The 26,340-nt window shown below is 39.7% G+C and overlaps 1 protein-coding gene across 10 annotated transcripts in view; it reads left to right on the top strand.

The window, feature by feature from the left end:
* Window positions 1-26,340, top strand: part of SP5 (Sp5 transcription factor) — a 72,844-nt gene that overhangs the window by 37,353 nt on the left and 9,151 nt on the right. For 3 of the 10 annotated variants that reach the window (XM_044933974.1, XM_044933981.1, XM_044933976.1), the window contains 4 exons: window positions 11,444-11,474; window positions 12,450-12,486; window positions 19,772-19,920; window positions 23,825-24,006. In XM_044933974.1, the coding sequence (XP_044789909.1) occupies window positions 11,444-11,474; window positions 12,450-12,486; window positions 19,772-19,920; window positions 23,825-24,006 (399 nt within the window). Of the gene's footprint in view, window positions 1-2,524; window positions 2,879-11,443; window positions 11,475-12,449; window positions 12,487-19,771; window positions 19,921-20,462; window positions 20,562-23,824; window positions 24,007-26,340 lie in introns of those variants that run through there. The other 7 variants (XM_025275146.2, XM_025275149.2, XM_044933972.1 and 4 more) reach the window with 6 other exon arrangements.

The raw sequence follows: 26,340 nt of genomic DNA, 5'->3' as shown, positions 1-26,340 counted from the left end.
GAAAATTTCATGAACAGAGGTGCCTGGTGGGCTACAGTCTGTGAGGTCACAAAGAGTTGGACATGACTGAACGACTTTCACTTTCATACCACTCAGGTCCACACTTGGTCATAAGTGGATACCTACATAATGGCTACTTTGAAGCTCCAAAGTAGTCAAAGTTCTAGGGCCCCAGAACTGGCCAAATTCACTTAGTGTTTGAGGAACAGTTACATAGAGGGCCACAACCTAGAAATTGTACACCAGTGGCGACATCTAATCACAGGATATTGAGGGGCAGGGCCTCTCTCTTTCTCTCCACAATTTCTTTTTTTTTTTTTTTCTTCCAGTTTTATTGAGATATAATTGAATACAGCACTGTTTAAGGTGTACAACATAATGATTTGACTTACATACATGATGAAATGATTACCGTAATATTTTTAGTGAACATCTATCACCTTGTGTAGATGCAAAATTTCTAGAAAAAAATATATTTTAGGTGGATTATTCCTAAAGTTATTCAAACAAAGATGAAGTGTAATTTTTCTTTTCATCAGGGAGAAATAGGATAACCAATGTGGGTTCAAACAGGCCCTGGACCAGGCACTTTACCTAATCTTTAATTTTTATAGCTATTCTGGATGCAGGGACTTTTATTCATATACATAGTGTAGGAGGAGTAATAATGATAGCTAAGTGTTACTGATCAATTCTCATGTGCCATGCTGTGTGTCAGGGGCCTATTTTCTCTCAGGTCCTGTTCTGAGCAAGTACTTTGATCATCCCCACTTTGTACTTGAAGACCCTGAGGCTCAAAGAGAAGTCCTGTCTGTCTACTCCTTCATGTGGAGAAAATATTTTTATTCTCCAAGATCATTAAACCATTTTTGCCCCTTCTTTCAGGGACAATAAATACTGAAAACACTGTTTTCAACAAGTGGACTCTTCTGTTGCAGGGAAGAGGGGTAGGAAAAGTAATCAGTTAGATTTGGGGGTTTCTTCCATTTCCTTGGAGCAGGACGATGGGAATAGCCAGTTAGACATTACCCATGTATCAGTAGTGAGAAAAATTCATCAAAACTAATGTTTTAAAAGGTATTGATCAAGAAGTATAATGAATTTTCCTTTGCCTTTACTGAACAAAAAGTCTTCAACCAAACTTAAGACATAAGGGTGTTCCTAAAATAGAGGAGATAGTGGTTTGCTATGTCCTTTTAAACTAGGAGTATATCTGTCAATGACTTAATTGAGCTCTTTAAAAAACTTCCATTCTGAAACTTCCATTTCTGGTCTTATTCCTTTACCTCTTTCCTACCATCCTGGGCTCCAAGGAGGTTTAGAATGAATATGAACAAATGATTAAGAGAATTTTAAAATAACAATCTCTGTATACACTCAATTCCTGAAATGGTCCACCTGGCTCCATTTTATATAAATATAATTATAAAATTTACCATTTTTAAGCTTGTCTACATGTCAGAACTTTATATACTTTGTCATTTGAAGCTGACAAACTTCTACCAAGGCACATATTCCTTGAGAGCACCTAAGAGGTTAAACAGCGATTATACCTCATATCATATGGCTACTTCGGAGAAGGCAATGGCAACCCACTCCAGTACTCTTGCCTGGAAAATCCCATGGACGGAGGAGCCTGGTAGGCTGCAGTCCATGGGGTCGCAAAGAGTCGGACACGACTGAGCGACTTCACTTTCACTTTTCACTTTCATGCATTGGAGAAGGAAATGGCAACCCACTCCAGTGTTCTTGCCTGGAGAATCCCAGGGACGGGGAGCCTGGTGGGCTGCCGTCTATGGAGTCGTACAGAGTCGGACACGACTGAAGCGACTTAGCAGCAGCAGCAGATAGGGAAACGCATTCCAGAGATCGCTCCCCGCCATGCCAAGAAACCCATAATCTTCTCGGGGCGATCTTAGGTTGGAGGACGAAATCCTGCAGGGGACATTTGTTCATCCACATCCAGGGACAACCCTCTCTCCCAACTCATCTTTTACTCCACAGGTTTAAAACACAAAGGAGGCCACCTAGCCTTTCCCCCTCTCCTCGCCAAAAACATGATCAGGTGTGGACAAGGAAATCAATCTCCCTCCAATCTGCCCTTCTCAGGGTAACTAGTGCACGTGCGGACTCTCAAACGAATGTGTCCGACTGGTGGTGGTTCAGTCGCTAAGTCGTGTCCTACTCTTGGCGACCCCATGGACTGTAGCCTGTCAGGCTCCTCTGTCAATGGGATTCTCCAGGCAAGAATACTGGAGTGGGTTGCCATTTCCTTCTCCGGGGTCTCTTCCAGACCCATTAATTGAACCCGGGTCTCCTGCATTGCAGACAGATACTTTACCGACGGAGCTATGAGGGAAGCGTCGGACAGTGTATGCACTCAATTCTCTGAATGGTAGGAGTCAGAGCCCGTGGCTCCCTGGCACGTGGGCTGCCCAAGTTCCTAGACTCCTGGATCATGCTCCGCCCCCTTCACGTCTCCTCAGCCCTGCCCCGCCCGGTCAGCCCTGCCCAAGGTTCGCCCCGCCCCTTCCCCTTGCACCGTCTCAGCTTACTCTTCTCCAGCCGCGCACGCGCTAGCGCGCCGTCTCGTCTCCATGGCGACGCGACGTCTACTGCTCCACTCTCCCAACACCGCGCCGAGCAGGAGCTGGGCTAGCTTTCCATGTCAACCCTTCCGATGCTCCGCGTGAGAGGGCCACAGGCGGGTATGAGGCGCCGCACGGAGCACGGTCGCCGTCTCCCCATCTCTGCGAGCAGCCTGACCCAGTTCTTACCTCGGACTCCCTCAGGCCCGGCGCCTGAACCCGCCAACTTCTCTGACCGCTCCAGGTTCGGGCTCTGGCGTCCCACCACAGCCCAGGCAGCACGCGAGAAGGTAGGGGCCGCGCGACCGGAGGTGCACGTCGTACTTTGGCTTCTTCCTCTGGCTGTAGTTCGGCGCTGAGGAAGGGATATTTGTGTCCCTGTGGGTGTGATAGCTAAGCGGTTCTGACAGGCGCATCTACACCACCATTCTCTGACCTGCTGATTCGCACATGCCAAATCCCTCCCTGGCTTACCCCCCAAAATACAATGAAAATAGTCGCGTTCCATCCCAGGGCTTCTGGCTCCTTCCCTCGGTCCTCAGGCACCCGCCCCTCTTTTTTTTCCCGTAATTTTTGTGGGGCGAGGCGGAGGTGGGGGGAGGACAGCTTAATGGCCAATAAATAGGAGGAGCAGGGACTCAGCTGGCTTGTGGTTAATACTTCATTACTCGCTAGACTACTTGCTTAGCCATGAAGAAATTTCTTTGGAATTTGAGCAAATCATTTAACCTCCCCGGACCTTATTTTCATCTTCTGCAAAATGATAGGTTTGGACAACGGATCACTTCTAAGATCCAGTCTTCCTTCTTCTGTGAGATAATCAAATTGACTTGAAACTTCCAAAATCGAGCTCCTGTTCAAATTACACTGTGCCCCGGTAGCGTTTTAAATTAATACCTGGCGTAATTATAAATTGTCTGACTTCCCAGAGGGCATAAGTCCCCAGAGGGCATAAGTGAAATGGACGAATCTGTTTTTACCCCCAAGAGAGTCCTGAAAGTTGCTTTTTAAAAATAGAGAAAGACACTGAAAGTGTCTTTTGATTTGTTTCATTCTCCTAAAACTAAATACAAATGATCCCCAAATCCTCCATGTTAATTTTTTTTTTTTTTTTTTTTTTTTGTATTTCAAGTTTTGTCTTAACTCTCAGGAAAACAACAGCACCGCTCTTTAAGTGTTGCGTTTACCAGAGCTAAATTCCAACACCTTGGTAGGGGCTCAGCTGCATCATTCCACAATTCCTGAACTTCCAACACACACACACACACACCCACCCACCCACCCACCATTTGGGCTCAATCTGCAACGTTTTCTCCCCCTTCATTGCCCTGTCCAGGCTCAGTTGTGCACTTAGAACTCTAAGTCAGAGTTCAGCTTCAGGCCTGTCTTTGCTAGGCTGTAGGTAGTAATAACAATAGGAGGAGGAAGAATTGGAGTGGTTAGAATTATAGGAGCAGATAGGCGCTGCTGTTATTTACTGTGAGCTATTTATATTAATCCTTGAAGTACTCTGTAAAGCAGGTAGTATTGAAACTCCTGGGTGGCATTTTGGAGGCTTCAAGGAACTCCAGTTCTTTATGTCTCAACACAGAAAGAATTCAGCAAGAGACAAAGTAATAGATAAGAAGTGACTTATTAGAATAGGATGTTTCTGAGGATGACAAGTTGGAGAGGGCACCACAGCCAGAGCTAAATAGTCTACAGCTTTATAGTCAAAGGAAAAGTGGGGAGGGAAAGACAACCACCTTCTTCCTCATTCTTGAGTAGACATCAGGTTTCCAGCATCAGTTCCTCCTCCACATCTGGCAGGGGAGTTTTTTTGTCCCCATGTGGTCAAATTGGGATTATCATGGTGCAGTGGAAATGAGCAAAAAGTGGTGTGCTGTGCTTAGTCGCTTCAGTCGTGTCCGACTCTGTGCGACCCCATAGACGGCAGCCCATCAGGCTCCTCTGTCCCTGGGATTCTCCAGGCAAGAACACTGGAGTGGGTTGCCATTTCCTTCTCCAGGGCATGAAAGTGAAGTCGCTCAATCCTGTCCGACTCTTCATGACCCCATGGACTGCAGCCCACCAGGCTCCTCTGTCCATGGGATTTTCCAGGCAAGAGTACTGGAGTGGGTTGCCATTGCCTTACCTCTAGCACCACCTATACTAACATATGGCATATCTCATAATCATCATTTTATTATGTCACCTTTTCCTTATATTTTTCTTTTCTCTGCATGCAGAAGAATGTGTCCTAGGACTCATTCACTTGCTGAGCTCACTGGGCAGAATGTGGGTCTCATTCCACCATTGTTTTATTGTTTTGGGACATGGCTCATGCTTCTGTTGCATGGTTTTGTTGCTAAGCAAACCTACTTTCTTGAGTGATCATTAACTTACAGGAGTCTCCCATACTTCTTTATTTACAATCCCCTAGTGGGATTAACTGGAGAAGGCAATGGCACCCCACTCCAGTACTCTTGCCTGGAAAATCCCATGGATGGAGGAGCCTGCTAGGCTGCAGTCTGTGGGGTCACTAAGAGTCGGACATAACTGAGCGACTTCCCTTTCACTTTCCACTTTCCTGCATTGGAGAAGGAAAAAGGCAACCCACTCCAGTGTTCTTGCCTGGAGAATCCCAGGGACAGAGGAGCCTTATGGGCTGCCGTCTACGGGGTTGCACAGAGTCGGACACGACTGAAGCGACTTAGCAGTAGCAGCAGCAGCAGTGGGATTAACTGGAGAAGGCAATGGCACCCCACTCCAGTACTCTTGCCTGGAAAATCCCATGGATGGAGGAGCCTGGTAGGCTGCAGTCCATGGGGTCACACAGATTCGAACACGACTGAAGTGACTTAGCAGCAGCAGCAGTGGGATTAACTATTTAATCACCCTGTCCCTTTCAGTATTTTTGTCATTTTACACTTGAGGAGAGTGAATCATAGAGGGATTAAGGAACTTGCTCAAGATCACACCATTTGCTGGGATTTGAACATAGGCAGTCTGACTCCAGAGTCTGAATTCCTCGCACTGTATTATGCTGTAAAGGTAATATATAAAATGTATAGGTAGTCACCTTTAAATATGAATGTAAGTAAAAGATGATCACTAAAATCATTTTATACACACTTGAAACTTCGCAGTGAAATATTATCCTCCCTGCCCAGTTTCCCCATTAAGCTCCTCTAGGATGGAAGTGAAAGTCGCTGAGTTGTGTCCGACTCTTTGCGACCCCATGGACTGTATAGTCCACGGAATTCTCCAGGCCAGAATACTGGAGTGGGTAGCCTCTCCTTTCTCCAGGATATCTTCCCAACCCAGGAATCGAGCCCAGGTCTCCCACATTGCAGGCAGATTCTTTACCAGCTGAGCCACAAGGGAAGCCCAAAGCACAAGGAAACCCATCCATCCTCGAGGATGGTGCTTAATTAGCTGTCTCTCCTTCTCACAATTTCAGGGCCTGAACATGTAGCTGTCTACCTGTAACTCTCCCTTCGCCTGTTCGAATAAAAGGTAATTTATAAAAACAAATAGCACAAAAGGATGAAATAACTACACATGTAGGATGAAGAAAATATATATCTTTCAATTTTTTATTACAAAAAAATATGAGATGTTTTACCTTTTCTTGGTACTAAGTCTTTTTAAGGTTTTCTTCTTATTTATTTTTCATTGTGCTGGACCGTCATTGGTGCCCGCAAGCTTTCTCTACTTGCAGTAGATGGGCTTCTCACTGGTGGCTTCTCTTGCTGCAGAGCGTAGGCTCTAGGCACGAGGGCTTCAGTAGCTGCAGCTCTCAGGCTCTAGAGCGTGGACTCGAGTTGTGGCGCATGAGCTCAATTGCTTCGTGGCATGTGAACTCTTTTCAGACCAAGGATCAAAACTGTGTCTCCTGCATTGGCAGATGGAGTCTTACCCACTTTACCACCAAAAAGTCCAGTACTAAGTCTTTATAATCTGATGTGCATATCTCAAATCTAACTAATCACGTTTTGAGTGCTCAGTTGCCACATATGGTGAGTGGCTACCGTATTGCAAAGCTCTAGTTTAATATGTTCTTTTCCTTTACTCTGTTGTTGCTTACCTGATAGCTCAGTTGGTAAAGAATCCACCTGCAGTGCAGGGGATCCCGGTTCCATTCTTGGGTCGGGAAGATCCCCTGAAGAAGAGATAGGCTGTACCCACTCCAGTATTATTGGGCTTCCCTTGTGGCTCAGCTAGTAAAGAATCCATCAATAATGCGGGAGATCTAGGTTTGATCCCTGGGATGGGAAGATTCCCCTGGAGATGGGAAAAGGTACCCACTCCAGTATTTTGGCCTGGAGAACTCCACGGACCCCATGTATATTCCATGGGGTCACAAAGAGTTGGACATGACTGAGCGACTTTCACTTTCACTTCACTTGTTGCATTTCTTCTTATTCTATTCATTTAATAAATGTTAATATTTACCAAGGACCAATTTCTGTGACATGGAGTACATTAAGTACTAGAGATTTTTTTTTCTTAAATGGCTTAAATTTATCTGTTCTTTGTAGCCCAAAAAACTAGCTGAATTAACTGAGTTGTTGACTGGGGTTTTTGTTGTTGACAGTCAATTTTTCCTTAAAAGCTAGGGCTGTATCTGATAAAACCTAAGAATTGCTGGGAGCTATGTTTTACATCATGTGTAGAAAATCTGTCTACATAGAGAGAAGAATGAGACCCATGTGAAAGGAGAAGGAGAGATGAGCAAGGGAAAGTCCCCACTTTAAGCGCCACACTCTCGTGACCACAGCTGTAGCCACTGTGTCCTGACTCCACACAGCTTGTGTATTCAACTCCTGGATTCTACGAGCCAGGGCTTCCCTGTTTGTGCCTAAGCTACCTTGAGCATGGTTTCTGGAACTTGCAACTGAGAGTTCAGGCTCATACAGCTAAGAGACATTAAGTACATTTGAAAAATACATACTTATGTGATGGCTGTACCTTTTTCTGACAAATTATCAGTCTCTGCTCTAACTTTACCTGTGTTCTCAATTACTCTGCTTTTTCCCTGGAGTAAGTGATCTTTCTAAGCAAGTATCATTACTTTAGGGCTTATGTGATTGATTAATTAATTAAAAGTCCTTAGAGCTAGCCTGCTTGTCTCAGTCACAGCAAAGCCTGCTTTTTGTTTCCCTAAGCAATCTTAATCAGCCCCTTAAGACATCATCTCAGTTTTTCCTTTGGATGAAACATCAAGTTGTTTCTACCATGTCCCTCCTAGGTGCCGGCCACTGTACTACACCCCTTTCCCAGATCATCCTACTTAATGTTTATAATGAGCCAATGAAGTTGGCACCGTTGTGACCCCTGCTTTACAGATGGAGACACTGAGGCCTACAGAAGTTTTAGCTCACCCAGGCTTACCTGAAAAGTGGCAGAATGTAATATGAACCCAGTGTCTTTACTCAAGAGCCCAACTTTTTTTTTTTAATTGACGTATAGTTAACTTACAATGTCGTGTTAGTTTCTGGTGTCAGCAAAGTGACTCAGATATATATACACACACATACATGTACATACAGTATACTTTCATATTCTGTTTCATTAGGGTTTATTATAAAATACTGCACATAGTTCCCTATGCTGAAGTAGGGCTTTATTGTTTATTTTATGAATAGAAGTTTGTATCTGCTAATCCCAAACTCCTAATTTATCCTACCCTCTGCTTTCCCCTTTGGTAGCCATGTTTGTTTTCTATGTCTGTGAGTCTCTTTCTGTTTTGTAAATAAGTTCACTTTTATCATGTTTTTAGAGTCCACATATAAGTGATACCATAAGATATGTCTTTGTCTGACTGACTTCACTTAGTATGATTATCTCTACGTCCATCCATGTTGCTGCAAATGAGATTATTTCATTTTTTATGACTGAGTGGTAATATTGCATTGTATATATGTAGCACATCTTCTTTATCTATTCATCTGTTGATAAACATTTCGATTGCTTCCATGTCTTGGCTTTTGTAAATAGTGCTTCTATAAACATTGGAGTTCATGTTTCTTTTTAAATTAGAGTTTTTTCTTGATATATACCCAGGAGTGAGACTGCTGGATCATATGGTAACTCTATTTTTAGTTTTTTTAAGGCCTCTCCGTACTGTTTTCCATAGTGCCTGCACCAGTTTACATCCCCACCACGGTGTAGGAGGGTTCCTTTTTCTTCACACTGTCTCCAGCATTTATTATTTATAGATTTTTTCATGAGAGCCATTCTGACCAGTGTGAAGTGGAACCTCATTGTGGTTTTGATTTGTATTTCTCTAATAATTAGTGATTTTAAGCATCTTTTCATGTGCCCATTGGTCATCTGTATGTCTTCGTTGGAGAAATGCCTATTTAGGTCTTCTGCCCGTTTAAAACAATTTTTTATTGAAGTATAGTTTATTTACAGTGTTGTGTTGGTTTCAGGTGTACAGCAAATTGAATCAGTTATATACATACATGTATCCACTCTTGTTTAGATTCTTTTCTCATAAGGGGTGTTAGAGTATTCTTATTAGTTATCTATGTATATATAGATCAGTCCCAATCTCCCAGTTTATCCCTCCCTCCATTATCTCTTGGTAACCATAAGTTTGTTTGCTACATTTGTGACTCTACTTCTGTTTTATAAATAAGCTCATCTGTACCGTCTTTTTTTTTTTTTTAGATATCACTTATAAGTGGTATTATATATTTGTCTTTCCATGTCTGACTTACTTCACTCAATATGGCAATCTCTAGGTCCATCCATGTTGCTACCAATGGCATGGTTTTATTCTCTTTTATGACTAATATTCCATTGTATATATGTAGCATATCTTCTTTGTCCATTCCCCTGTTGGTGGACATTTAAGTTGCTTCCATGTCCTGGCTATAGTACTGCAGTGAATATTGGGGTGCTTGTATGTTTTTTTGGAGGCTGGCTTTTATTAGGTTCTGGGAGGGAGCTGGGGAGGGTTGTTTTGAACCAAAGCTCACTGGAGGAGAATGAGAGTTCAGAGTTGTGTTGGTTTCTTGTTGGCACCAAGTGGTGGGGAGTTTGCTGTTGCTAAGGTATGTGGGAATCTTCTTTCTTCCTGCTGATAGTGAATACTGAGACCAGTGGGAATGCATGAGGACCCCGCCTGTGTGGCTTCCTGACTCTATTTTGTATCAGGCGTCCTTCATCCTTTTTACCCACGGCATCTTTAGTGGCACCCTAGTGTTTGAGGGAATGCCCCCTGCACACAGATGCTGTACAGTTTTGTAGATGAACAAAGACCTTAGGACGTGCATGAGAGAGTCCGTTTAGCAACTTGAAGGGCCTCCCAGTGTATTCATGGGTGGCCACTCCAGACTGAAGGTGGAGCTTCAGGTAAGCTTAGCAATCAGTAGGGGTGACATCTGCCTGTTGTGCGGGGATCATGTCTTGAAGGCTGTCAGAGACAGAACAGAAGCAGTAGTGCTTGTTCAGTCATGTCGATTCTTTGCAACCTGGTGGACTGTAGCCTGCCAGGCTCCTCTGTCCACAGAATTTAAGACACGTTTAAAAAGAGAAAAACTTAATGCAAAATAATGAAGCTTCTCTTTTTATTGTCTACAGTTTTGGTCCTGAATTTTATGTTCCAGAAATCCCTAGATATTACTACTAATAATTTTTAAAGCCTGGCTTGGAATATGGGGACTGTTGGGGAGGAAAGGGCAAGTGAATTTAAAAAAAACTTAAAAGTTGATTTTTCTCTTTACAATTAGAATGAAATTTATTCAGATATATAAAGACCTAAGTTATAGGAAAATCAGTCTACATAGGCTAATTTTAAAAAGATAAAACATTCCAAGAGAAAACATTGTAACTTGTAAGTATTGGTAAACTCATAAGGGAACTTTTATCAGGTAAGAATTATATTTTAAACTATCTTTGGAAAAAATCAAAGGTTTATTTCTAAATGTGTTTTTTGAAATATTTTACTAAAAATACTGCATCTTGAGATATCATTGAAAAACTTGTTCTGGCTAATATACATCTATAAAGGTGTTTTTCGTAACACAGATGAACTAGAGTGTGGCAGGTAGTTTGGTTCACATGTTGTTTTTCTTTGTTTAAGGGGGAAGGGAAAGCAGTGTTGTAAACACATGCCACACTGAATTTGTGGTTTCTGGGGTTAGCTGAATAGGAAAGTGATACCCTTAACTTGCTGTATCATAAGCATATTTGGATCCAGATCTAGAGTCCGAGTTACATAAAACCAAAAAGGTAACATAATTAGAGGCTAATTTAGTACATCAGTTTTCTAACTTGCAAAATTATCCGTATAGCTCTTTTTCACATAAACTCCACAGCTTCCCGGATAGCTCAGTTGGTGAAGAATCCGCCTGCAATGCAGGAGACCCGGGTTTGATTCCTGGGTTGGAAAGATCCACTGGAGAAGGGATAGACTACCCACTCCAGTATTCTTGGGCTTCCCTTGTGGCTCAGCTGGTAAAGAATCTGCCTACAATGCTGGAGACCTGGGTTCAATCCATGGGTTGGGAAGATCCCCTGGAGAAAGGAACCTACTCCAGTATTCTGGCCTGGAGAATTCCATGGATTGTATAGTCCATGGGGTTGCAAAGAGTCAAACATGACTGAGCAACTTTCACTTCACTTCAAGGTGAAATGGGAAGAGGAAGCTTTAATTTCTTTATGCTTTTTTAAAATCAGATTTCATAATCCAGAGGAATAACGTTTTTCACTTAGTATGAAAATAATGCTACTAAAAACAATACCAGAATACATGCTTACTGCCCTGCTGACAGACTGAGTTGTGCATTCTGTTTTATTTATATTCCAAGTTTATAAAAATATTTAAAGACTTACAAAGTAAATATTTTGGTTTTTTGCAGGAATCATCTAGACAGGACAGATGCTGTAAAGGTAAGAGAATATAAAGTAATTTTTAGGATGCTTTAGTTCTTTCTTACCATCAATTTATATAGTTTTGGAATAATTGACCTCAGTATAAAATTATATTTTAGCCTGATAGTGAAAGTCACTTAGTCATGTCTTACTCTTTGCAACCCAGGCCAGAATACTGGAGTGGGTAGCCTTTCCCTTCTCCAGGAGATCTTCCCAACCCAGGGATCAAACCCAGGTTTCCCACATTGCATGCAGATTCTTTACCAGAATACTGGAGTGGGTAGCCTTATCCCTTCTCCAAGAGATCTTCCCAACCCAGGGATCAAACCCAGGATTCCCACATTGCAGGCAGATTCTTTACCAGAATACTGGAGTGGGTAGCCTTTCCCTTCTCCAAGAGATCTTCCCAACCCAGGGATCAAACCCAGGTTTCCCGCATTGCAGGCAGATTCTTTACCAGCTGAGCCACAAGGGAAGCCCAAGAATACTAGAGTGGGTAGCCTATCCCTTCTCCAGCGGATGGATCTTCCCGACCCAGGAATCTAACCGGGGTCTCCTGCATTGCAGGTGGATTCTTTACCAACTGAGCTATCAGGAAGACCCCTATATTTTAGCCTAGATAATAAAAATGTTCATATAAAGGCTGTGAATAAATTATTCAAGTACCTCAAGCTAAAATAATATTGATAATGCTAGTTTTTATTTCTGCTTCTCTCATAGGCACCAAAAGATAGACAGAATGGGAGATTGCTAGTGTTTGATCCAAAGGGTAAATGATTTATTACTTTAAAAGAATATATTTGATCACCCTTTTGTCCTAAATATTAAGAAGATAGTCTATAGGAATGGTTAAGTGTGGTTGAGTTAGCAATTAAATCCTTTATTATACTGCCTGTCACTCAAACAATGCTAAATATTTGCCAGTCAGGAATTTCTATTAAGAACATCACTATTGATAAAATACTGGGTTGAGTTTTTTTTCTTCTCTTTCAGAAAAAGTGATGATTGAACCAAATGAAGGAATGTCAGAGTAAGAAGATGTCTCTCATTGAGCATCTGATCTATTATGCCTTTTAAGCAATTAGAAGTAGATAATGCAATCATTTGTCACCCAATTAAATTTGAAAGGCCAGAAATGCATGGATTAGCACTTAGCTTTTGCTTCAGTCAAAGCAACTGTTTCTTAGATAAGAGGACATTTAAAATTAAAAATGAATTTTGATAAAAAATGTAGGGGTATAGATAATATTCAAACCTACTTCTCAACTGCTTAAACGCTAAGTATGCTGAATTTTACTTATATAACTTTCATTGCTCATTCTTGTTTCACTTTGATACTTGCTCGTTTCTTTGAGAATATCACTTTAAAGGAATATTTACCTTAAAATCAGATTTTTATTTACTATGAGAAGAACAATTACTACTAAATAAGGAAAATAATCACCCCAACTAGTTGAAGAGATTCGTGTTGAAAGAATCGTAGTCCAGTTTCAATTTAGTAGCTAAATATTAAGTACCTGTTTTGTTCAAGGCACTGATTCTGGTAAACCATCAGAGTCCTTCCTGACATAATCATCTATCTACTGAAAAAAAAATCAATTATTTATTCCATGAAAAATGGCATTTTGAAAGTTGATCATAAAACACATTCATAGGGTTCAATTATTGACAAATTGGTAGTGCGCTTCTAGTAGAATTCTATTCAAATCAAAATTATTTTGAAGTATTCTGAATATTATTGGCTGGGAAAAATAAACCTTATACAACATATGTTTTAACTTATATACTGTCAAAGCTGAAAATTAAAATTAGGATTCACTTTGACTTTTGCAAATTGTGTAGTAAATACGTGTTTTTATATTAAAGAGAAGGTAATAAATTACAGATCAATGACAGAATCTGTGCTTGTTTCAGAGTAAATGTTATAGACAACAAGGAAAAGGTAAATGCCCCATTAACTATATTAATCTAAATGTAATTATATAGTATGTATCCTATTAACATGTCTGAAAATATTTAAATAAAAAATCTAAGAAAATGTTAGTAGTCTTTGAGGGAAATATGATATAACTTTAATAATGAGAGTTAGTAGCTATTAATGAAAATAAATATCGTGTCTATGAACCCCAGTGTTCATAGACTGTAATAAGCAATGCTGGAACTGGAGCAAGGGGGTAACCCATATCCTGAGGTAGTTAAACCCCAGGGGTAAATCAGATGCAGTCTGGGCCAAGATAGAAAAGCAGCGTGCATGTGTGCTCAGTTGTGTCTGACTCTTTGCAGCCCCATGGACTGGAGCCCACCAGGCTCCTGTCCTAGAATTTTTCAGGCAAGAATTCTGGAGTGGGTTGCCATTTCGTACTCAAGGGGATCTTCCCGACCCAGGGATCAAACCCACATCTCCTGCATTGCCAGGAGGATTCTATAGTGCTGTGCCACCCGGAAAGCCTAAGTGGCTGCTGTTTCTCTTGATCTCAGTAATAATTGCATCTGGTTATCAAACTACTTTTTGCAAGAGCAGTATGATCATGTTCTGTTCACTTCACTTGTAGAGAAGAGTTTGGGTTTGGTTTGGTTATTATTTGGAGTAGGGTAGTAGAAGGAGGGATGGAGAAGACAATGGCACCCCACTCCAGTACTCCTGCCTGGAAAATCCCATGGATGGAGGAGCCTGGTAGGCTGCAGTCCATGGGGTCGCTGAGGGTCGGACACGACTGAGCGACTTCACTTTCACTTTTCACTTTCATGCATTGGAGAAGGAAATGGCAACCCACTCCAGTGTTCTTGCCTGGAGAATCCCAGGGACGGGGGAGCCTGGTGGGCTGCCGTCTGTGGGGTCACACAGAGTCGGACATGACTGAAGCGACTTAGCAGCAGCAGCAGGAGGGATAGGTCGATAGCCAGTAAGCCTCGTAAGTGCATGGCTTTGTAACTCAGCTACCTCACCCAAGTAGATTCTTTACCATCTGAGCCACAAGGGAAGCCCAGGTTCACCGAGAGTTGAAGGTAAACAGAGCCAGTTCTGGGGGGAAAAAAAGTAAAAGATCAAGTAGGAACACAGAAAACCATGGGGGACCTTTGCTGAGCAACAGTGTGACTAACCCACAGAATTGATGGATTTTCTCAGCGTAGCCTGCATTCTACTCCCCACCCTCCTTCCAGCTTCACGGTCTGACTGGCAAGTGGAATTTCCTGAAAGGTTCTGTCCAGGTTGGATTAGGGAAATCTTGGCGTTTTCTTTCCCCACCAGTTCTTTGGCTTGATCTTTTGATTGAGTCTTCATTCTAATCTGAGCCACAAGCAGTGTATGAACTTTCATAAGCCAGGAGTTTCACAGTTATCTGTACACAAAGGCCAAATAACTCATTTCCTTTTTTCCTCATGGATCCCATGTGTCAGAGATTCTGTCTACCCAACAAATGGCACTTAATTAACAAACCATTTTCAGCAGTAAAAGTAAAGTGTATCTTTAATGCTGGATAAAGTCTTATAGATGTTGGACCTTAGATCTGTTGGGTTATTTGGTCAAGCTTTCAAGTTCATAGATGTGTGGGGAAAATGGCTAAAGGAATCCCACAGAACTCAACTCTTTGAGGTTGATAAAATAGTATCTATAGGTTATTCCATAATCATATTTTATCTTTTATAAAATGTATGACACAATTTTTATTCCCATTTTTACTCTTTAAGTAAATGCCTCTTTAGACACAGACCAATATTGGCAAGCAAAATTTATACCTCACTGACTTTTGCAAGTCTCTCTAAATATAGCAAAGACAGTCTCAGAAAAGTAAGTTTAAATTAATTTTGTTTTTAGGCTCATGTTTGATAAATATCAATTCAGTTCATTTCAGTCACTCAGTCGTGTCTGACTCTTTGTGACCCCGTGGACTGCAGCACACCAGGCCTCCCTGTCCATCACCAACTCCTGGAGCTTATTCAAACTCATGTCCATTGAGTCAGTGATGCCATCCAACCATCTCATCCTCTGTCGTCCCCTTCTCCCACCTTCAATCCTTCCAAGCATCAGGGTCTTTTCAAATGAGTCAGCTCTTCACATCAGGTGGCCAAAGTATTGGAGTTTCAGCTTCAGCATCAGTCCCTCCAATAAATTTTCAGGACTGATTTCCTTTAGGATGGACTGGTTGGATCTCCTTGCAGTCCAAGGGACTCTCAAGAGTCTTCTCTAACACCACAGTTCAAAAGCATCAATTCTTCAGCACTCAGCTTTCTTTATAGTTCAAGTCTCATATCCATACATGACTACTGGAAAAACCATAGCTTTGACTAGATGGACCTTTGTTGGCAAAGCAATATCTCTGCTTTTTAATGTGCATCTAGGTTGGTCATAACTTTTTTTCCAAGGAGCAAGCATCTTTTAATTTCAAGACTGCAGTCACCATCTGCAGTGATTTTGGAGCTCAAAAAAAGTCTGTCACTGTTTCCCCATCTATTTGCCATGAAGTGATGGGACCAGATGCCATGATCTTCGTTTTCTGAATGTTGATCTTTAACCCAACTTTTCCACTCTCCTCTTTCACTTTCATCAAGAGGCTATTTAGTTCTTCACTTTCTGCCATAAGGGTGGGGTCATCTGCATATCTGAGGTTATTGATATTTCTCCCAGCAATCTTGATTCCAGCTTGTGCTTCATCAAGCCCAGCATTTCGCATGATGTACTCTGCACATAGTTAAATAAAAGAGTGACAATATACAGCCTTGACGTACTCCTTTCCCAATTCGGAACCAACCAGTCTGTTGTTCCATGTCCAGTTCTACTGTTGCTTCTTGACCTGCATACATATTTCTCAGGAGGCAGGTAAGGTGGTCTGGTATTCCCCTCTCTTGAAGAATTTTCCACAGTTTGTTGTGATCCACCCAGTCAAAGGCTTTGGCATAGTCAATAAAGCAGAAATAGATGTTTTTCTGGAACTCTCTTGCTTTTTCCATGATCCAGCAGATGTTGGCAATTTGATCTCTGGTTCCTCTGCCTTTTCTAAAACCAGCTTGAACATCAGGAAGTTCACGGTTCACGTATTGCTGAAGCCTGGCTTGGAGAATTTTGAGCATTACTTTACTAGCATGTGAGATGAGTGCAATTGTGCGGTAGTTTGAGCATTCTTTGGCATTGCCTTTCTTTGGGATTGGAATGAAAACTGACCTTTTCCAAAAAGTCCTGTGGCCACTGCTGAGTTTTCCAGATTTGCTGGCATATTGAGTGCAGCACTTTCACAGCATCATCTTTCAGGATTTGAAAGAGGTCCACTGGAATTCCATCACCTCCACTAGCTTTGTTCGTAGTGATGCTTTCTAAAGCCCGCTTGACTTCACATTCCAGGATGTCTGGCTCTAGGTCAGTGATCACACCATCGTGATTATCTGGGTCGTGAAGATCTTTTTTTAGAGTTCTTCTGTGTATTGTTGCCACCTCTTCTTGATAACTTCTGCTTCTGTTAGGTCCATACCATTCTGTCCTTTATTGTGCCCATCTTTGCATGAAATGTTCCTTTAGTATCTCTGATTTTCTTGAAGAGATCTCTAGTCTTTCCCGTTCTATTGTTTTCCTCTATTTCTTTGCATTGATCACTTAGGAAGGCTCTCTAATCTCTATTCTTTGGAACTCTGCATTGAAATGGGTATATCTTTCCTTTTCTCCTTTGCCTTTGCTTCTCTTCTTTTCTTAGCTATTTGTAAGGCTTTCTCAGACAGCCATTTTGCCTTTTTGCATTTCTTTTTCTTGGGGATGGTCTTGATCATTGTGTCCTGTACAATGTCATGAACCTCTGTCCATAGTTCTTCAGGCACTCTGAATATAAATATAAATAATTTGATAAATATAAATAATTTTAAAACAAAGTTTAAAATATGAACGTTAAAGAATTATTAATTCAGTAGAAACTTGAGGACATTTAATGTACTTAATATAACGAATTAATTGTAAAACCTGGATTATCTGCCCTCTAGCATAAATACGTTCCAGTGGGATATTTAACTTGACTGTCTAACCTTAGTAGATACTAAATTAAATACTTTCCATCTTCCAAAAAGTAATAATTTTAATCTTTCCTCAACTGTAACTATATAAAGAAAACAGATCTTTTAGAGTATTCTGGTTATCTGTTTATGTTAATTGGTTCGAGGCACTGTTGCCATAAGTCACTTTCTCAGATGAAATTCTACTAGCATATGAATTCTAGTAATCATTTGTGGTGACCTTTGGCATAATAGGATTCTATCATGCTAGAAACTGAATACTTAAGTGACTTTTCAACAGACTATAGTTGAAGAGGAGGTTGGAGTTTGGGCCTCTTCTTTGAAACTGTGTATAAGGAACACTGTATATCAGAAAGTGAGCAAAAGAGGAATTCATATTTTACCGTTGATCATTTGGCCCCTTCTCTTATGTGTTTTTATGGGATGTTCACTGCTTTCAAATAGTAATATCCTTTTTATCTTCAGGCTTCCTCCATGTTCTGTCATTAAAATCATTAAAGGCATTTCATACTATTCAAATATCCAGAACTAGATTAGCTAAATTCCCCTCTTTAGGGATGTAACTTAGTGAATATATAAGTAAAATATTTCATAGATTCTGAAGCATGCATATTTTCTTCATATTGTAACATTTCTTACAGTTGATGGCATCTTATACTGGCAATGCTTTTTCTTTCTTAAATATTAGTATGTCTTATAATAAATAGGTGGTATCTTTGGCTGAACCTAGAGATCACCATACTAAGTGAAGTAAATCAGACATAAAGACAAATATCATATAAGATCACTTATATGTGAAATCTAAAATATAATACAAATGGACCTATTTACTAAACAGAAACAAACTCACAGACATAGGAAACGAATTTACGGTTGCCAAAGGGGAAAGAGGGAAGGGGTAAATGGAGGAGTATGGGATTAACAGATAAACACTACTATATATAAAACAGATAAACAGCAGAGATTTACTGTATAGCACAAGGAACTATATTCAATATCCTATAATAAACTTTAATGGAAAAAATATGAAAAAAATATATATACACACACATATATTAAACTGAACCACGTTGGTGTACACCTGAAACTAACAGTATTGTAAACCAACTATAGTTTAATCTTTTTTAAAAAAGAAATAGATGCTCTTAAATTCAATGAAATTCTGTAATAATAAAAAGGCAGTATATCTAATCTAGATAAAAGCCCTCCTTTCATAGATAAAAGGAATAGATATTAAAGCATATGAATTCTAGTAATCATTTGTGGTGACCTTTGGCATAATAGGATTCTGTCATGCTAGAAACTGAATATTTATGTGACTTCTCAACTTTTCACATGTAGTGTTTCTTCTTTGATGTCTCCTTTCACAATTAGAAAATCAAGGAGGGCAGAAGAAGAACAACTGTAAATCTTCTTTGCTGTGCATTTTTCATCACCAGAGAGGGGTTTTGCTCTAGCAGCATATACTGGGAATGTAAAGGTTCCATTCCCTCCATAGTATTAGGAATGTAAGAAGCTGTTCAGCCTATTTGCTAAATCACTGTACAAAACCACAAACTTGAATACTAATGTTACAGAGTCATATTTCAATGGGGATAAAACAGAGCCATCATAACTTTGGGGGAAAAAATAATACTTTACATCTTTTTATATCTGGCCATGCAAACTAAAGTTGAATTTTTTAAACTCAGTAAAGGAGACATACTAAAATGATCTTAAGACCACAAAAAATGAACATGAGGTTGTTTTTCCACCAGCATGGGTACCTGTCAGTGTACCACACAAAAATCCTGTCTCAATACATTACCTGTTGACGTAAGGTTTCAGGCTTAAAGGCTAAAAGAGAAAATTAACCCATCTTTATTTTAGTCATTTAATAAAAAAACAGGCCACTTCATATTGTGAGCAAGGGTTAATATTAGCATCAGACTCTAAGGGTTAATATTAGCATTTAACAGTGGTGAGAACTGACTTGAAAAAAAAAAACCCCAAAGTCTAGTATTCCTTAAACAGTTTTATTTCACCATATCATAATGATATGCCAGGGACATTCATATAATGGATTGCTTATATGTTCTATGTTAACTCTGAAAAGATTCTAAGAATCATTACACAATGACAAATGGCTGGTAGAAACAGAATTTTAAACATTAGTAAAACTTATTTTTAATGCTTTTCCACAAAGAAGATATTGCATTTTAGCTATTATTGATATACTGTATTTTTATATTAAATGTGTGTTTGTGTATGAACCCATATAGAACCTTTAACAGAATTGTAATCTAGAAAAGTATTTTTTAACTATATACTTTAACATCTAGGAAGGAAGTCTCTTCAAAAAATATTGAAAATAAAATCTCTTCAAATAACACTAAAAATAGAATATCTTCAAAGAGTATTTCAAACAAAGAAATAGAAACAAATCTACAATCTAAGCCATGGTCATCTTCCTTCTTAAAAGCAAGCACAGGTAATAACATTTATTTTATTTGAGTAACCGTAGCTTCTATTTCAGCCTTCCTTCTTTAGGACCTTTGGGATGTTGACAACTTGTAAGTCTGGGGCAAGTCTTAGTAATTTTTCAAACTCATGTATGGGATGATTCTGATATGCAGTCACGTGTGATCCAGGGGTGTATATTACATAAAATGATAATGATAAAATATTAAAGTTTAGAATGGATTGAAATACCTATGAAAGCAATAACAAGTTCCAGTCATTCAACAGTGGTTTACTGAGTGCCAGACACTTGTTTAGAAGCTGTGGGTATAATAGTTATCAAATAGGAAAGACGCTTGCCCCTATGAGGTTCACATAGATAGCCAACTATTAAATAATAATAATACAAACAAATAAGACAAAGACAGGTCGGGCTGGGCACTATAACGTAAATGGCAGCGGGAGGACTACCTTCAATCTGGGGATCAGGGAGCCTCTCTCATGATCCTCAGTGTTTGTGAATTCAATGAGTCCCTGTGACATCACATGAAGTTCTTAATTCCCTATTATGACCACCTCTGATGACACCAGCGTGTTGAGTCGGTGAATTGGCTGGGTACACGCTGTAAGGTTAGAGGGGTTGTGAGCCGTCGGAGACTGTAAAGGAAACAGGTAGATGGCCTGAATAGCCCAGGCATCACACTCTGGGTCTCTTTTGAGGATGTTATCTTTTGCTTAGAATGAGGGGTTTTCCCAACTTTTTCTTTGGAGGGGGGAAAGCCTGATTTTTCTTAACATTGTCTTCTGTCAACCTTTCCTGGATTTCCTTATTTTCTTCCTTCTAAGACCAGTGTTTCTACATGTTTAAAGTAGCTCATGGCCACACTCCCATCAAAGAAGACATCTCACAAGACTTCCCACACACTCAGAATTCTAAAAGCAGGGGATGATGTAGCACAAGTTCAGGTTGAAACTGTGAAATTCATCTACAGAGCAAAAGAGTTGGCAAGCTCAATAGTGTTTCCCAAAGAGATAATTTTAGGAAACATAGGGTAAACTTTTTACAATAGTAGTATATTTTAATGTGTATTAGAAAAAAAAAATAAGAACATGGTTAAGAATGTGGACTCTGGAGCCAAACTGACTCCCAGATCTACCTTAATTAGTGGTGTTAAGTTGGGTGAGTTATTTAACCTGTCTCCTATCTCTCAGTTTCATCTACAAATGGGATAAAAACAGTACACACCTCATTGAGATGTTGACAGAATTATATAATTTAATATGTAGTATTCAGAAGAGTACTGATATAATATTTGCTGTGATTGTTATGTCTTTTATTAATATCTCTGTCAATTTGGGGTACATTTGTAAAATTTGTTATTTGCTTGTTATCTTTTGGTCATACTGCATGACATGTAGGATCTTAGTTTTCTGACCAGGGTTCCAGCCTGTGCCCTCTGCATTGGCAGTACGGAATCTTAACCACTGAGCAGCCAAGGAAGTTCCCCCGATAATTGTTATGATCTAGCAAAATTTCTAAGTTAAAAAGGTTGATTAAAAAAAGATACTAAGTAAATAGTATAGCTTACTTTCATATGGCAAAATGGATAAAGTGTTATAAGAATTACTAAAATTTGCAAAATGTCTGCCATGGAGATTTTACCTCTTAAATATTTCTCTAATATCTCTCCTCCTTTATCCCTGTTTTAACAGTGTACTATCAACCATCTTTTTCACCTGGACTTTTTAAAAAATGTTTTCTTTTGAAATATTTCAACTTATAGAAAATGAGCAGAAATAGTATATGCTATGCTAAGTCACTTCAGTCGTGTCCGACTCTATGCGACCCCACAGACGGCAGCCCACCAGGCTCCCCCGTCCCTGGGATTCTCCAGGCAAGAACACAGGAGTGGGTTGCCATTTCCTTCTCCAAGGCATGAAAGTGAAAAGTGAAAGTGAAGTCGCTCAGCCGGGTCCGACTCTTAGCGACCCCATGGACTGCAGCCTAACAGGCTCCTCCGTCCATGGGATTTTCCAAGCAAGAGTACTGGAGTGGGGTGCCATTGCCTTTTCCAGAAATAGTATAAGTACTCTAGTAAACCTTCATATACAAGCAACTGGTGATTTAAAGGGTAGAGATCTCATGATCCTTTACCCTAAGTCAACATGTATTTTCTAAGAATAAGCACAATTTAATTAGTTAATGAACTTCAGGAAACAAATTTTCTTCTTAACCAATATGTAAGATTGTCTCCCCAATTTAGATGAAGAGCAAGACATACACACTTATATACACAACCATTGTGTCCGTTTTTGGCTTTTGTTCCTGAGAATAATATTTTCTAGTTTTTGCTGTCTTTTGGCATATTTGTAGTCAAACAGCAAGTGCTATTGTGAGTTGTCAGTAAATGCAGTCTAAAACCTGCTTAGAAAATTCCCATTATTAGAATTCATTTAGAGCTGGTTTTTAACCGCCCATAGGGCCTCTGAATGCAAAATAAGGAAACAAAGTAAGAGGTGGGAATCCGCAAGTTTCCTCTTCCACAATTTTATTCAGTAAAGTTACTGCTGTGAATCCATACCGAATCCTGGAATCTTCAAACATCTCTGACCCCTATAAGCCTTGAGAAAATGTGAAGGTGTTTCATTTTGTCACAGCCTTTCTGAGGGTTATGACAGAAGACTGAAAGATGTTATGGTTTCCCCATCTCACTCCCCTTCCAGAATGTTACCTGGACTTTTTAAAGGTGGTTTTTTTTTTCCTAGCCACCTCTCCCTCTGCTCTTTTTGTCTTTATTTTTTTCGTCTGCTCCCAAATACAGTTTCTACCTTGCCCTCCAAGAGTTCCTTCAGAAATTAAAAATTGATCATACTTGTTTCCCTACTTAAACCTTTCATGACTAGCCCCTTCATTCTTAAAGTTCTAATTCCAAGACTACTGGCCCGCAAGAATCTATTATCCAGCTTGTACCCCTCTGGCCATATCTGTCACCATTTCAGCCTCAACTTTGACCCATAATAAACACATCAAAGTGTTGCTCTGCACGCATTCTTTTTGTACTGGTTCATGCTGTCCTCTCTCCTTGGAAAAACTGATCCATTCAGACCAGAATGGGTCTCTGCTCTCTTCCTGTGTTCTCTCATGTACCTGGTATACATCTTTATCACTGGACTGCCATATAGTTTTACAGTTATCCATTATGTTTCTGACTCCCCAGTTAGAGTGTGAGTGAGTACCCTGAGATCAGTGACTGTCCATTTTAGTGTTCGTGGGGCTCAGTATAGTGCCACACATTGAATGGGTAGTCAAAGTAGTGCTTATGTTTTATTTTTCAGTCATCCATGACTTGACATTAAGAAAAATCATTAATAATGTTATATAACCTCTGGTCATATCTAGAATACTTCACATATATCTAATTAGTGTGTGTGTGTGTTTGTGTGTGTGTGTGTGTGTGTCCAGGCAGAGGGACAATTTTATTCTCAAGTATCTGCACGGTGACTATCTGCCTAAGAAGAATTACTTTTCAGCTTCTCTAGTCTTACTTTTAGTCTTTATTTTACATTTATATTCCTATAAGAACAATTTAAGAAATATATTTCTATGGATAAAAGAGAATTAATTTTTTCTTGAAATTATATTCTTTATAAGCAAAACTGTTTCCATTTATTACAGTTTCAATCACCAAACAATTAACATCAGCTCAGTATTATCAGTTTGTATTTTTTCCTCTTTCACTTAGCAGTTTTATTACCTTTTTTGGGGAAATGGAAATCAGGTAAGTTTATTGCAGTGCTGTTTAGTCATGAAAAAAAAAGTCCAGGACAGGAGAACACATGGTAACATGAGCACCTGCTACATTATAATTTAGGAGTGACCATTGTAAATTCATGAATACGTTGCAATATTTACTAAATTATGTATATTGTTTTAGGTGAAATGAGCAAAAATGTAGTTATTGCAGAGGAGAAAAATAATGAACATTGCCCTGAGGATATCAGTGATAAGTTATCTGAATCAACAGATGATGATGGTGAGGATACCAGTGATGAAGATAAGGAGGAAGACAGCAACCCGAATAAGGATACTCATGCCCCGTTAGAGTTAATGACAGAAGTAAGTTTTGCTTCTATAACTCAAAAATATTAAAATAGCTAAATAGTATATAGCCTTGAAGACTAAAAAAATAGTTAAAATATCCTTGCCCACACACAGATGCTTACCTGGTTACTCATCATTGTTACTATCATGAGGGTAGAGATGAGAGAATATTCTGGCAGTGACTCAGATTATTCTGGTAAAGTCAGAAACAGGAATAAGAGAAGTTTCAGCATAAAACTCTTCAAGGACCTCTTTTAGAAAAACTTTCTATTTACTGGGTACCATGCTAGTTACTTGGGATATTTAGAGATAGATAAGAAAGACATGTCTTTACCCTTGAGAACTAACAAACACTTATTATGTTATCTAATGCAATTTATAATATTGCCAGTAGAGATGTTCATAAAATTCTCTGGGAACAGGGAGGATAAAGGGACTAATTGAGAAATGAAGGCAGGAGAAACAAGGAGGTAAAGGAAGGATTAAGAGGAAGAGACAAGAACGGAATCTTAGAAACTTAAAGGAAGAGGGACATGTAGGAACTCATTTGGTAAACAAAATGGCACTCCTGGCATAGGAAATAGCACTGGATGTGTGTATCACACACATACGGAGGGTGTAAGAAGGGAGAGGGAGTGGAGGGAGATGGACTTAACAGAGTGTAACAACAGAGAAGAAACCATGAACTTGAACACATAGCCTTAGAAATTTCTCAGATAAAATACATAGGGGAAAAGGGAACATCAGAGACTTTGGGGAGACTGTTGGGTGGTCTAACATATGTATAATTATAGCCCAGATAAGCGAGGGACCTACTATGTACAAGTAAAACATGTGACAACGATAATACAAAGGATGAGAAGGGGGAAGTGAAAATGCACTGTTATGAAGTTCTTACTGTATACATGAAGTTGTGTAATATTAATAAAAGTTAGACTGATACCACAACATGTGAGGTAAAACTGTCTTGTTCTCCATAGAATTATCAGTAAACATTTGTGAGCAATTTTTACATGTGACGTTTCAGGCCTCCATGCTTTTGCTGTTTCCTATGTTTTGCCAATGCTGTTTCCTATGCCAGGATTGCCTTCTTGATTTGTTTACCAAATGAATTCCTACATGTAAGCCTAGTGTACATGCAAATGGTTCAGAATGTCACACATAAGCAAGAACAGTCCCCCAAGTGTACTGTTCTTTTTTTAATAAAAGCTATCCAAATAATAATGGAAGATTAGTCAATTGTGGAGCCTAAGTAAGTAAAAAATATGTAATAATGTTTAATTCCATGGGGAGAGGATGATCATGATATGTGGTATATTTTTTTAAAGTTACTGAATAATCTTAGTTTTTGTAAGTATATATGTGTTCCTTTATGGGAAAAAAAAAACTAAAATGATGTACATGGAGATGTTTAAAACAAACATCTCTGTGGGCTTCCCTGGTGGCTCAGTGATAAAGAAGCCACCTGCTATTGCAGGAGACACAGGTTCAGTCTCTGGTCCAGGAAGATCCCACATGCCATAGAGCAACTAAGCCCGTGCCCCACAGCTATTGAGCCTGTGCTCTAGAGTCCATAGGCCGCAATTACTTAGCCCACATGCCGCAACTACTGAAGCCTGCACTCTCTGGAGCCTGTGACCAGCCAGCAAGAGGAGCCATCACAATGAGAAGCCTTCACACTGCATCTAGACAGTAGCCTCCATTCACTACAACTAGAGAAAAGCTCGTGGAGCAACAAAGACCCAGCACAGCCCCCGAAATAACTAAAATTATCTAGAAAAAAAATTCTCTGGATGGTAAAAATACAGATGCTGTTTAATTGGGGACAGGATGTGTTTATTTAGCATTTAAATTTCCTACATACAACAAATGAACCTATTTGCAGGGCAGGAATAGAGACGCAGATGCAGAGAATGGACATGTGGGTACAGGGTGAGGAAAGAGGGTTGGGATGAATTGGGAGGCTGGAATTGACATGTACATACTACCATGCATGAGACAGATGGCTAGTGGGAACCTACTGTATACCACACAGAGCTCAGCTTGGTGCTCTGTGGTGACCTAGAGGGATGGGATGAAGAGGTGGAGGGAGGTCCAAGAGGAAGAGGACATATGTATACCTATAACTGATTCAGTTTGTTGTATAGCAGAAATTAGCACAACATTGTAAAGCAACTATACCCCAATTAATAAGGAAAAAATTTATAACACATAGAAAAATATGTGTTACAAAAACAGAAATACAGACCAATGGAATGAGATAGAGATCCCAGAGATAAACACACACACACCTATGGGTACCTTAGTTTTGACAAAGGAGGCAAGAATATACAATGTGGCAAAAACAGC

Source organism: Bubalus bubalis, chromosome 2 (assembly GCF_019923935.1).
Source record: "Bubalus bubalis isolate 160015118507 breed Murrah chromosome 2, NDDB_SH_1, whole genome shotgun sequence".
In the NCBI taxonomy this organism is placed as follows: domain Eukaryota; kingdom Metazoa; phylum Chordata; class Mammalia; order Artiodactyla; family Bovidae; genus Bubalus; species Bubalus bubalis.
This window is presented reverse-complemented; position numbering and strand designations above follow the sequence as displayed.